Source organism: Cervus elaphus, chromosome 31 (assembly GCF_910594005.1).
Source record: "Cervus elaphus chromosome 31, mCerEla1.1, whole genome shotgun sequence".
NCBI classification, from domain to species: Eukaryota; Metazoa; Chordata; class Mammalia; order Artiodactyla; family Cervidae; genus Cervus; species Cervus elaphus.
The window spans coordinates 51,341,339-51,355,407 of NC_057845.1; the positions used below are offsets into that span (position 1 = coordinate 51,341,339).

Genomic DNA, 14,069 nt, shown 5'->3' on the forward strand with positions numbered 1-14,069 from the left:
ATGTACGCTGGAGGGCAGGGATCTGGCAGAACTTTCTCCAGTGGCAGAAGCACTTGTGGTCACATTTTTATTTGTTTATCTTTAACTCTTCTGCCACCTAGCTGGCCCACAGCTGGTGGGCACCATTTCTGTTACTTTCAATCAACCTGGCTGACAGGGCATACTTCCACCCCAACATTCCCCTGAGGATCAGCAGGCCCCTCAAAAGCCACTCCATGACTGCCCCACCAAACGGGTGGCATGAGCTGCACCAATTCCTTTCCAAAGTGGCTCTTACACCAGATGACCTGGTGGGACATCTTGGCCAGCATCAGCACTGCTTTCAGAGGAGCTCCCCCTTGGGGGTGAGCCCCATCCACCGCACATCTGCAGCAATCACAACCAAGCCAGGCCTGGTGCCAGCTCCCCCAACCAGCGTGCCCACAGCAACTGTGGCCCAGCCACAGTAAGAGAATGAACACAGCCCAAACAGGGAAAACCTCAGTAGCAAGTGGCTCTGCTGGGAACTGTGCCACTGAGCCGCACAGAAACCTTCCACATACGGTCACTCTTTAAAGGCTGGGATACGGAGCTGATCTAATACATAGAAGCAAACACATAGAGTTAGGCCAAGTGAGGAGAAAAAGGGATACTTCCTAAATGAAACAACAAGACAAAACTCCAGAAAAAGAACTAAATAAAGTGGAGCTAAGCAATATAGAAGAAAACAATTCAAAGTAATACTCATAAAGGTGCTTACTAAACTCAGGAGAAGACTGGATGAACTCAGCGTGAGAACTTCAACAAAAATATAAAAAAGAACCAATCAGAATGAAAGATTACAACAACTGATATAAGAATACACGCTAGGAGAATCAACAACAGATTAAAAGATGCAGAACAGATCAGCAGTCTGGAAGATGAGGAATTGGAAATCATCCAACGAGAACAGGAAAAAAGAAATAAGAATTTTTAACAGAGATTAGTTTAAGGGACCCCTGGGATGTCAGGCATACTACCATTCGCATTAGAGAGGTCGCAGCAGAAGAGTGAGACAGAGAACATACAGAGGTAAAATATCTCAACATCATAAATGTCACCTATGACAAAACTACAGCTAACCTGATACTCAACGGTGAGACCGCTCAAAGATCAGAATCGAGACAAGGAGGTCTGTTTTTGCCACTTTTATTCAACACAATACTATAAGTCCTAGCCACAGCAATTACAAAGAAAAAGGGTTTAAAGACATTTAAATAGGAAAGGGAGGAAAAAACTCACTATTTGCAGATGATATGATACTATACATAGAGAACCCTAAAGCCTCCATCAAAAAACTATCAGAACTAATAAGTGAATTCAATAAAATTGCAAGATGCAAAATCAATATACAGAATCAGATACATTTCTGTACACAAATAAACTATCAGGAAGAGAAATGAAGAAAACAATTTCATTTACAATTACATCAAAAAGTACAAAATACCTAGGGTTAAACGTAACCAAGAGGTAAAAAGACCTGTTCTTGGAAAACTATAAGAAATTGAGGAAAGAAATCAAAGATACAAGTAAATGGAAACATACTCTCTGTTCATAGATTGGAAGAATTAATATCATTAAAAAATGTTACTACTGAAAGCAATCTACAGATTCAATGTAACCCTTATCAAAATTTTTCTCAAAATTAGAACAGATAACCCTAAAATTTGTATAGAACCACAGAAGTCCCAGAAAAGCCAAAGCAATCACGAGAAAGAAGAATGGAGCTGGAGGTATCACACAACCTGATTTCAAACTGTACTACAAAGCTGTAGCGATGAAAACTATGACACTGGCGTAAAAATAGACACATGGATCAATGGAATGGAACAGAATACTACTCAGTCATGAAAAAATGAAATTATGTCATTAGCATTCACGTGGATGGACCTAGAGGGTACAATGTTAAATAAAATAAATCAGACATGGAAACTCAAAGACAAATAACATATTATTTCACTTATACATGGAATCTAAAAAAAAATGAACAAACAAAAGAATACAGAAATAGAATCACTGACACAGAGAACAAACGGGTGGCTGCCGGGGGGAAGGGGATAGAGGAGTTAAGTGAAATAGGTTAAGGGGATTAAGAGGTATGAACTTCTTATTTTAGTTGTAAAATATGGGGCTACGATGTACAGCATAAGGGTTATAGTCAATGGTATTGAAATAATTTGTATGGTAATAGATGGTTATTAGGCTTGTTGTGTTGATCAATTTGTAATACAGAGAAATGCTAAATCACTATATTATATACCTGAAACTAATACTATACACAATAAAAAGAAGGGGAGGGAAGTCTTCAAGAATTGAGACCCATCAAGCTCATGATGGCATATACATGTTTTCTAAAATCTAATTTTTACCTAAAAGCTACACTTTTATTATTGGCAACAAATATTGTCAATTGTTTTCCTTGGAGTGACAGGCTCACTTTGTTCATTTTTGCGAAAATATCTGCCAAATATCTAAGTCTGAATAAGCATAGTTTGTCAAGTGTTCTTTCAAGTAAATACAATTCTTCCTGAAAAATTGCTAGTTCAGCTCAGAATTTGAACAATCACACATCCTACTTCAGCATGAAACAGAAGTGCTTTATGCACACTTTCTGTTTTGTTACACAGAATATTAAAAAGATATATACTTGGGGTTGAGATATAATTAATTTTTACTGTTTCATTAAGGACATTCTTAAGAAAAACAGACTCTTCTTTTAAACTTTTGAGTATATACCAGCAAATACAATGATCAACACTACCGCATGGTGCTACTGCCTTGGTGTGTGATGAGGCTCCGGCAGTTCTAACCATCATTGCTTCTGCACCATCTATAACAGCAGAGCACACAGCATCTTAGTACTGAATGAAACAGCTCTAACCTCTCGCTGAGTTCCCCTAAAAGAGCCTTGGTGATTGCTGGGGTTCCATGGGCCAAACTTTGAGAAGCTCTAGGCCACACACCATATTTAAAAGTATTCTGAGGAAATGCCAATCCATGAAGGGGTTGAGACTAACATAACACGTATTTTACAGAAATAGGATCCACTTAACATGGCTTAACTGATCACATTTACTACTGGTCTCCTTTGAAAGCAGACGATAATCAGTGGACAGGACAGGGCATGAGAAAGAAACTTTCGTAATAGTAGCAATAAAAGAAAAAAAGCAGCAAAAATCTGGATCATAGTCCTAGTGAGAGGAGGGGAGGTTTGGATAGGTATATACTTAAAATTTAATTCATACAAGAGCCAAAAGGTAAAGCCAAGTAAAGGAGGACATAAAATGCCCTGCATCCTAAGCAGAATTGTCATCTCAGATCCAGTTTCATTTCACTCACCCACCAATTTCCTCATCAAAACAGTGAATAGAAAATTAATGCCAATAAGCAGAGGGAGGTAGGAAATGCCGATCAAACAAATGGTATACAGCACTTCCTTCAGAGCGGACACACAGTCATTCTCCAGCCTAGCCTCCGGACGCACAGGCCCCACACAGAGTATATCCTAAATGGCAGCAAAGATCAAATTGGGGGTTTTGCATTGAGGCCAAGTGTCACACACCCTGTCATAAGCATGAGAAGAGTCCTACTTAGTGTCCCTGCTAGAATCTGAAACACTTTCCTCTTTTAGAGTTCCAAATCTGTAGTTTGGATGGCATCATCAACTCAGCGGGCATGAGTCTGAGCAAACTCCAGAAGATAGCGAAGGGCAGGGCAGTCTGGCGTGCTGCAGTCCATGGGGTCGCAAAGAGTCAGACATGACTGAGCAACTGAACAACAACCAGATTTAGCATCTAGAAACAGAGGTGTCCACAGGCAGAATGATAAATGGTCTTCATTTGGAAGGACAAATGGTCTTCACTCTCTTTTTAAAGTGAGTGCCTCTGGGTATCAAGAACACATTGTTTATTTTCATTGGCCTAGGAAGTCTATCTCTGGGAATATATTACTAAAAATAATTCTAATTACAGACAAACAGCTAGCCACATGCTGTTCATAGCAGACAAGCAAGTTACAGGGCAAGATGAAGTAACCACTGGCCATCTAATTGATGGATGAGAAACACTCATAAATGGCTATCCAAGATACAAAAAAGCTCATGATGAATTGAAAAAGAAAAACCTCAAATAGATTGCCATCATGTAAAAGATAGAGGGGAAAACCTCATTAATAGTGGTTGATGGTTAAGAATAAGCCACGGAACATTGTTCTAATTTTAACTGGTCAAATGTTTGTGGATCCCCAATAAATGGCAGGCATGGCTCTAGATGACTGACATATCAGTGAACATAATGAAGGCCCCTGCCCTCATGTAGCTTACACTGTGGCAGATGGAGGCAAGACAAACTTTTTATTATGTCAAGCATGTAGTTTCTTTGAAGGTATTAAATTCCATGAAAAAAGAAGCACATGGAGAAACCTGGTTTAGAGTACTCAAATGTCACCTTCCCAACAAGGCCTATCCTGACTTCCCCGAGATCTATTTGATCAACTCTCATCTTTAAGTTGATGAGTAGGGTACTCTAGGCAGAAGAAATAGTCAGGGCAAGACTCTAGGCTGGGGGTATGCCTGGTATTTTCAAAACATAGCAAAGGGGTCAAAAGAGAGGTGTAGATTCATACTACCCAAGGCGTCTACAGATTCAGTGCAATCCCTATCAAATTACCACTGGCATTTTCCTCAGAACCAGAACAAAAAATTTTAAGATTTGTATGGAAACACAAAAGATTATGAGTAGCCAAAAGAATCTTGAGAAAGAAGAACAGGGCTGGAGGAATCATACTCCTTGACTTAAGGCTATACTATATAAGTCGTGTCTGACTCTTTGTGACCCCATGGACGACAGCCCGCCAGGCTCCTTGACCACGGAATTCTCCAGGCAAGAATACCAGAATGCATTGCCATTTCCTCCTCCAGGGAATCTTCCCAACCCAGGCATCAAACCCAGATCTCCTACATTGTAGGGAGATTCTTAATTGTCTGAGCCACCAGGGAAGCCCCATACATATATTACTTGGCCATAAAAAAAGAATGAAATAATGCCACTTAAAGCAACATGGATGGATATAGAGATAATCATGTATGGATGTGAGAGTTGAACCATAAAGAAGGCTGAGCACTGAAGAATTGACGCTTTTGAACTGTGGTGTTGGAGAAGACTCTTGAGAGTCCCTTGGACTGTAAGGAGATCCAACCAGTCCATCCTAAAGGAGATCAGTCCTGGGTGTCCATTGGAAGGACTGATGCTGAAGCTGAAACTCCAATACTTTGGCCACCTCATGTGAAGAGGTGACTCATTAGAAAAGACCCTGATGCTGGGAAATATGAGGGCAGGAGGAGAAGAGGACGACAGAGAACGAGAGGGTTGGATGGCATCACCGACTCAATGGACATGAGTTTGAGCAAGCTCCAGCAGGTGGTGAAGGACAGGGAGGCCTGGCGTGCCGCAATCCATGGGGTCACAGAGAGTCAGACACGGATGAGCAGCTGAGCAACAAGTAAAGCAGCAAGGATGGATGTAGAGATTATCATATTGAGTGAAGTAAGTCGAACAGAAAAAGACAAATGTCATATGATACCACTGATATGCGGGATCTAAAAAAGAATGATACAAATGAACTTATTTACAAACCAGAAATTGACTCACAGACAGAAAACAGACTTGGGGTCCCCAGAGGGAAGAGCAGGGATGGAGGAAGGACATAAATTCAGAGTTTGGGATTAATAAATATACACTACCACATATAAAATAGGTACTCAAAGACCTGCTATATAGCAAAGGGAACTATACTCAACATCTTGTAATAACCTTTCATGCAAAAGAATCTGAAAAAGGAATACATACATACATATATATGTGTAACTGAATCACTTTGCTGCACCCTTGAAATCAATACCACATTGTAAATTAACTATACTTCAGTTTTTTAAAAATATAAATATAAAAAATAGGTGTGGGCTCATCATTGAAAATTAGGGGAAATGCCTATTTCAGTGAGGTAGATATGATAAAGTGGCATGTCTTATAGACTGTGTGCATAGTCTCTACCACCCTTGGATCGTGAAAGCTACTCCAGTCAACTGCAGATTGGTTTTCCCCTTCAAGGAAGAGAGTTGGGCAAGGCCTTTCAAGGTGGCAAAGAGGTGATCCTTCCCAGACAATAGCATGTCTTGGAAAAGATAGCATCAAGGGCCTCACCACCCCCCTAGAATTTTTAAATTCCCACCCAGACTCAGTGATTGGTTCATCATTTCAGTGGTTTCTCCACCGTTCTTCTGGGCTTGAGACTTGTAAGTGATCAACACTGAACGTTTACTTGCCATTCTCACTCCGTAGCTTTGTCTTCTGAGCTGTCAAGTCATTTGCTAATTGAGTCACTTCATCCAGTTTTGCATTTGCTTCTTTCAAGCGCTCCTCATACAGACTACAGAGCTTCTCAGCGTTAGCCTACAAGTTGAGAAGGAAAGGTTGGACGTGGTTTATAGAGAACATGCTGACTTAGCTGCATAAGGAAGGAGGGGAGGGGTGGTTCCTAGGACCCTTGTGCCCTCCTCTGCCCTGAAAGTGACAGCTAGCATTGGAAAACCATGTCTTCTAATTTTAAACAGCACAATACACTCAGCGTCTGGGCCCCTAAGGGGCCCAAACTTTTCAAATTATAGGTATTATTGGAGAAACAAGTGTCTGGTATTAGGGAATGTCTCTAGAATTCTTTTCTTTTCAGAAGAAGGAAATGTGTCAAATACTGATGAAGTACATAATTACTTCCTGACATTATATATTTAACCATCTTTCTTTTCTTCTAGAATATAAGCTTCATGAGGATAGAGATTCCATCTGATCACAGATTATACTCCCTGTGTCTAGAACAATATCTAACACATATTAAGAGCTCAATAAACAAGGGGGTAGTTCAGAGGGATGAGAAAGGAAGGATGGGAAGGATGGAGGAGGAAGGAAGGAAGTCCAGAGGGTTGACCAAGAAGGATAGGAGAAAGCAGATGAATCTGAGATACAGCCATGTAATAACAGACGTTTGAACTGCAAAAACAACTGGACCCTCCCAGTCACTAAGGTTGCAGGCTCATGATGACCCTGTGGGGTTATCATTTCAATCCCAAACTCCAACTTCTCAGAACTGGTTGTTCACATTTAAAGAAAATTATATGCTAAGTGACCTATGCACTTTTACCTGGTTTAAGTAACCAATCTAATCATCAAATTTTTGCCACACTCTGAAAACTAATACCAATGACTTTGAAATCCAATATTTTTAGGACCAAGAGCTTCCAAATATAAGATGGTGTGGGCCTCTTTACCTAGCTGTAATTTTCATTCTTATTATTAATATGGTCAGAAATCATAAAATGGCACTGGGGGTACTTCACAGTTCCGTGGATTTTACATTTCTGTTCTTGTGTTTTGTTCTTTACGTGTATTAAATCTCAGTCCATGTGAGACTTTTGTCTCTATCAAGAAATAGTGCTATGGAAAAAGGAGGGGAGATGTAGGGGAAGGGATAGCAAGAGAGAAGAGGGAGAGATGAGATTACTTTGACAAAGAAAGGATCACATCAGTGGCATTTCAAGAAAATGGTGAAAACTGTGAAATCTGGTGGTAAGTCTAATAGTTTTCAATGTTAAACTGATTTTTATGATATAGCAATGGCCAAGGAGGAGAAACGTCTCCAGGATGCCAGGTTTGGTCCCTGGGGAAGCTTCTGAGTCAGCAAAGACTTTGGAGCTCTCCAGCTGGAGCTTGCACTGTGATGAAGATAGTTCTCTGGAAACTTACTCTATTTTACAGTTAGAAATGACTCTTCTAACTTTTTTATGGAAGACTCCTAAATTACATCTTATATCCCCAAGGCCAAATACAGTGCTTGACACAAAATAGGAACCACAAATTACTACAAACCTTAGTGAGAGGTTGGCCAACAGACCCACTAAAGTTCACTTAGAGGTCACATTCAAGCTTTCCCTATAAACCTCAACCCCCAAATTGGTTTTTTTAACTGGGTTGGTATGTTACCCACTGATTAGCAAGCAAGGGGAGAGGCCATTTGAAGACTGACAAGAAATATCAGTAATTCTACTCACAGATATTCCATAGCACACCCACGCCAGGTGGTGGATAGGAAACCAGACCTGGCAGAGAGTCAATGATCAGCTTTCTGTCCATCACGAAGGTTAGAACAGTGATGCTAAATGCCAGGCACACTCAATCACCCACAATCTCCACTCATCACTAGAAGCTATAGCAACAACACAGGCAACAATTTTTAAACAGTCTGTAATTTCAAATATTTTGATTGTTGAATATGTTCTGAAAGTAATTTGACAGTCAAAGTTGGCACACTCATTTTCCTCAGGAACTCAGATTGCCTCTGTTTTATAAACAAGGAAATGGTCAGAGGAGCTAAATATCTTGCCCAAATTCACACAGCTAGTATGTGTTGGGTATAGGATTTGAACTGGTGCAAGAAAAGAAAAAGTCAGACACTAGCTTCCTAAGCATCTGTTATGTAAAGTAATAACAAAGGAAATATTAAGGAGTGATTGACTTAACCTTCTAGTTGATTGAAATTGTCATGAATCCTGTGTGAAATTGGATTCCAGATCCAACTGATGGATCCGGGAAGAAACTGCATAAAAATATGACCATGTGAGCCATTTTTGTTTTATGTTCTCTCCAACAACAAATGACCCATGAGTTGGGTCAGGAGGAAGACAGCCCGACGTGAGAAATGCCACTTCTGCTTATGACCAGGAGTGTGTTCTACTGCACACCGTTTGCTGAGGGCGAAAGAACACAGATCTCCATGAGAGAGCTTAGTCATTGTTGAGGGAATGGCAAGCAAAGGAGCCAGAGAATCCCCTGGTTTCAAGAGAAGCCTGTGTGGTTAAGCCCTGCATGGCTGGGCACACCCGCAGAGTCGGCAGCCACTGGGCGGGCATAAGACATTCGCCCTCGGGCACAGCCTGAAACGGTAGATATCCATGGGCACTGTTAACATTGGTATTGTGTTTTCAAGTGAAAAAGTGTTTTCACAAGCAGGATCTGCAAAGGCCATGTGATTGTTTATCTAAAGGTGGCCTGGACAGCGGCATGCCATTCAAAGGGCGGTACCCTCAAAAGTACTTCAAGTTTCAGCCTAAAGATAGACACTGAATTTTGATGCCAAGAAGGAAGAGGTTAATGGAATAATGCACATTTATTCTGAAGCTGGTTCTTAAAATGACGCATAAAAATGCTGCCTCCTAGAAATTCAGGAACCAATGGGAATTCAAAATAATCAAGATAATTGTGAGATTGCCTATAACTTCTAAATTGCCCTGGGCCTCTCTGTCAGCCTAATATGCTTTCGAAAATGCTTCGGTTTCCACTGTACCACTGAGTATTGGCATTTCTGGCATTATAATTCAGGAAAAGATGAAGTAAACAATTCAAGATAAAGTTCAGCATAATGTGTATGCCTATGCGAGTGAACAGAATCAATTTATCCCACCAAGAAATACGTAAGGCAGCAATGGTATGCCATCACCCACAGACATACACAGGATTGGGGTTGAGGCCCATCTCCGCCATATCATTTTTGTGACCCTGGACAAATGATTAAATCTATGAGCCACAGAAATCCCAAGAGGCATATGTAAAGAAATCTGATGCTAGTAACTGAGTGTACAGATTATGGAAAGCGCTTAGTAAACATGAGTAAAAAAGACCTAGTTTCTACCTTAGAGATGTCTTCTACTGAAGCCAACTGAAAAGATTACAATGCAGCAATACAAAGGAATGCCAAAAGTGCTACAAGAATTCAGAAAAGAATTCAGGTGAAATTTTAATATGGGAAGTTGAACTTGAGCACTCCAGAGAGACAGTTTAGTTTGGAAAAGGCACATTGCTGGGAAAATGGATATTTGATGGAAGGCAGGCATTCCAGCATGGCTGAAGTAGAAGGGGTAGAGGGTCCAGGAAACAAAGTTCTAGAATCTAAAAATGGCAGGAGGAGTAGAGTCGGATCATGGGCTATTGGGTATTTTAAAGGGCCGAAGTGTGGAGTTCACTCTGAAGCAGGGACATGATTCCACAGAGCCATGCATCTCCCAAAATATTCATATGGGTACTATTTAAAATAGACCGGAAAAAAAGATAATTTAGAAAACACTGCAATAATCCAGTTAACAGATAATGAAATTCTTACATATGAGTGGGAATGGAATGAAAAATTAGAAGACAGTACAAAATTGGCCTTCTGTAAGAACTGATTGAAAAGCTAAGAACAGAGAGGAAACAAATAAATAGTTCTAGGCTGAGAGTCCGGGTGATGGAAGGAACAGGGTGCTGGTGGCAAAAATATCCATAGGAATCATATGTCAGCTTCTAAGTCTGGTTTTAGACATGCTAATTTGAGGAAAGAGAGACATTACTGATCTTTGCAAGAACCAATTAAGAAACTACTTTTAAAATGTATGCTTAGTCACTCAGTAATGTCCGACTCTTTGCAGCCTCATGGACTGTAGCCCACCAGGCTCCTCTATCTAGGGGATTCTCCAAGGCAAGAGTACTGGAGTGGGTTGCCTTGCCCTCCTCCAGGGGATCTTCCTGACCCAGGGGTGGAATCCAGGTCTCCTGCATTGCATGGAAGTTCTTTACTGTCTGAGCTACCAGGGAAGCCCAATCAGGGGGAAAAAAAGACACTGCAGGGGTTAAAGGAGTGAGGGGGTAGTGGGGTATACACTGACTTGTGGGAGCTAGTTTCCAAAGAAGGCACGCCAACGAGCCACACTCTCTAGTATCCACACCCACGTGCAGACCCTCTCCCGTGACTCATCACTGTTGGGAGTCACACAGAATCACTCCACCGTCTTGCAAGCCAACCTCACAAGAGTCTCTGCAGCTTCCGGTCTCTTGGAATACTTGCTTTTCGTGCTCTGAATTACCATGTAAGAAGTCCAACTCCTCTGTGACTACCATGCTTGAGGAAAGCCAAGCTAGCTACATGGAGAGGTCACAAGGAAAGAGACATTTCCAAACAGCGCTCAGCTGTCTGCTACCCCAGCCTGAGAGCCAGACAGGTGAGTGATAGCCTTCAGATGATTCGAGTCTCAACCACCATCTGTGCTAAGCCTGTCAAGCCCCAGAACCAAGAGAGAAAATAATAAATTATTGTTTTAACTTCAAGGTTTTGGGGGTGATTTGTTACATATCAATAGATAAATAGAACATTACTCTCTGGTCAGGGAGTCAGATGAAGACAGACATGGACAGGCTTTGCTTCTCTCTCAAAATACTACCCCTAGTATGGAAAAGTCTGTTTGGTTTTTTTTTTTTAAATAATGTGAATAATGGTTATGTGGAAGAATATTTTATTCTTTGGAGCAAGAAGAAAAGAAATGGCTGAGTAAATATCTTATAAGGTAAAGAGAGAAGTTATAATGAATGGTCTTAATATTATCAGTTAAGTGTTAACATTTAGTGAAAGGATGGATTCAGGAAGGCAGGGTTGGAGTCTGAGGAAATATTTTTGTTTCTCTTTTAAAATAAAACAAGTTAGAAGAATAAAGAACTTCTAAGCAGCAGTGAAATTCCAGAGGAAGTTGTAAGTATAAAATTCATACATAATTAGTATGGATTTATGGTGAATCTATCAATGGTCTTATGGTTTTACGACTTGCTACTAAAATGCATAGCAGCAGGATCTCATTCCTGAGGATGAATGAGGGGCAAAGAGTAAGGTCTTCTAGGGCTCACTCGGACGGATGAAGGAAGGTAAAGCCTTCAACAGCAAGGAGTGAGGATGTTTTCATTGCTGAGTTGAAGACAGAGTCCAAACAAAACGCAGCATACAGAAGAGACAGAGGAAGAGAGGTCCGAAGTCCTCACTGGATTTATATTTCATGATAATTGAAGGTGGGATGGCAGGGACAGTGGCGAGAAAGAAAGAGCAGGAAAGGCAGGGTCGTTGTGTTCCTTTCTATTCAATGTGGCATTTAAAGGAAATTAACGCTAAACATTTCAGGAGTCACTCAGTATCTCTGAGGAAATTCTCCATTATTAGGGTTGCCGTCCTTAAAGATCAAGCTTTATTGTTGGTGTGTCCTCCCAGAAGACTACAGACTCTGCTCACAGGAAGAACCTGGCACCAGTTATTTTCCCTGCTGGCCTCAATCAAGGCTCCTCTCAACTGCCAGAAGGTAAGGAGGCTCTTACCTGTGATCTGATACTAGTCATTTGAGATGAGAGCTGGCAGAGCAGAGATTAATGGGCTCGGTGAAGAAAGAACATGTGAAAACTCTCCTAGTGTTGGCTTGTTAAAGAGATGCCAGAGGACGCAAAGGAGAAAAAGTTCTTGACTTCCCCCAAAGCTGTTGGTACCACCATTTGTTCAGATGCACTTAAAGTTCCACAGCGCCCCCCTTGGAGTGCTCCCAACTCAAAGCCATCCTTCAAGAGAGAAGCACCTCTGATGAATCTATTTGCAGGGCAGGAATAGAGATGGAGACACCGAGGACAGACTGTAGTCACAGGCAGGGAAAGGAGAGGGTGGGATGGATTGCAAGAGCAGCACTGGCATATATACACGGCAGTGTGTGAAAGAGACAGCTCGGGGGAGGCGGCTGTGTGGGACAGCGACTTCAGCTCAGCGCTCTGTGATGACCTGGCGGAGTGAGATGGGGCGGGAGGGGGAGGCGACACATGTGTACTTATAGCTGAGTCTGATTCTTGTACCGCAGAGGCTAACACAACATTGTAAAGCAATTATCCTCCAACTGCAAAGAGAGAGACAGACAGACCATGTACAAGTTAGCGGCATCCCTGGTCCAGCCTACTTACTGTGTCATCACCAGAAAGACCCACAAGGAACACAGACTGGAATTCCAACAAGGTCAGAAGCCACTGTCAGGCTACCTTCAGGGGATGGTCATGGGACTTCAGCAGTGCCTGAGATTAGACCTGATCTAGCCAACTGAAGATCTCTAGCTTCCCTTAGCAGGTACTTTGAGTCACCAATTTACTTTAACTTTCTCTCCCTCCCTCTCCTCTACCTACTTCCATGTCCTAAATCCTCAAGGAGGGCTTGGAAATGTTCTTTACCTTAGCTCTGGTCATCTGTTCAACGTGGGTCAGGAGATCGTTCACCTCGAGCTGCAGGTCACTCTTGTCTTTTTCCAGCGTCTGCTTGACCTGTTGTAAATTGTCTACCTGGCTCTCCAGCTCAGCCAGGCTATCTGCGTGTCTCTTCTTCAAAGAGGCAGAGGTTGCCTCAAAGTGCAGTGTGGCCTCTTCCAGGTCTCGGTGGAGCTTCTGGAATTTTGTTTCTTGTTTCTTTGTCATCTCCAGCTGAGCCGAGCTGACACCTCCTGCCTCCTCCAGCCTCTCGTTCATGTCTTCCAGCTCTCGGACGAGGTCAGCTCTCTCCCTCTCTACCTTGGCTCGAGTGGTCGTTTCAGTTTCCAGTGCCTCTTTCAAAAGTTGTATCTGAGTCTGTAGCAATAAATAACTTTAACTTTCACTAAGCACTTGTAGCATATTTTATATTCAAGAGCTCTCCTGTATGTTTTTTTCTCACTACTAAGCAAAACAAAATACTTCTGGTTCTCATTTATAGCTAAAGAAGATAGAATACAGAGAAATTAAGTAATTTGCTCCAAAGCAGTACCGAGACCAGAATTAAAATTTGTAATTCCTCCCAATTTCCCAGACCATGGTGATGAGCAACCTCATTAGATTATATACACGAAGAGGACATTTAATAAAGAGCACTTTGCAAAGGACTAGAAAATCTTTCATATAACAAGGAAACACTTTAAGCAGAGCTTATAAAAAAATAACATGATGAATTTTATATACAATACCTCATTTATCTGAAATTTATTTACCCGAAAACCTTAACTATTGCCAACTGGGCAAAAATCTCATCAGGGAACTAAATATCCCTGAGTTCAAGCAGCTAACTCATAAGAAACAGCATCAATTTAATTTTATACAAACTCTGACAAACTTGGTTACTTGGTTTTTTAGTCTGAAGGTGATTTCAAGTAGCAG

The 14,069-nt window shown here is 41.4% G+C and overlaps 1 protein-coding gene and 1 long non-coding RNA gene across 3 annotated transcripts in view; one reads left to right on the forward strand and one right to left on the reverse strand.

Moving 5' to 3' along the window:
- MYH15 (myosin heavy chain 15) overlaps positions 1 to 14,069 on the reverse strand; it is a 145,816-nt gene that overhangs the window by 40,257 nt on the left and 91,490 nt on the right. For both annotated transcript variants that reach the window (XM_043893127.1, XM_043893126.1), the window contains exons 27-28: positions 13,119 to 13,508; positions 6,341 to 6,467 (exon numbers count right to left, since the gene is read on the reverse strand). In XM_043893127.1, the coding sequence (XP_043749062.1) occupies positions 6,341 to 6,467; positions 13,119 to 13,508 (517 nt within the window). The remainder of the gene's footprint in view (positions 1 to 6,340; positions 6,468 to 13,118; positions 13,509 to 14,069) is intronic.
- Positions 11,009 to 12,997, forward strand: LOC122687561. Its single transcript, XR_006339171.1, has 3 exons — positions 11,009 to 11,098; positions 12,130 to 12,217; positions 12,758 to 12,997. It is a non-coding gene; the product is annotated as an uncharacterized LOC122687561 (long non-coding RNA).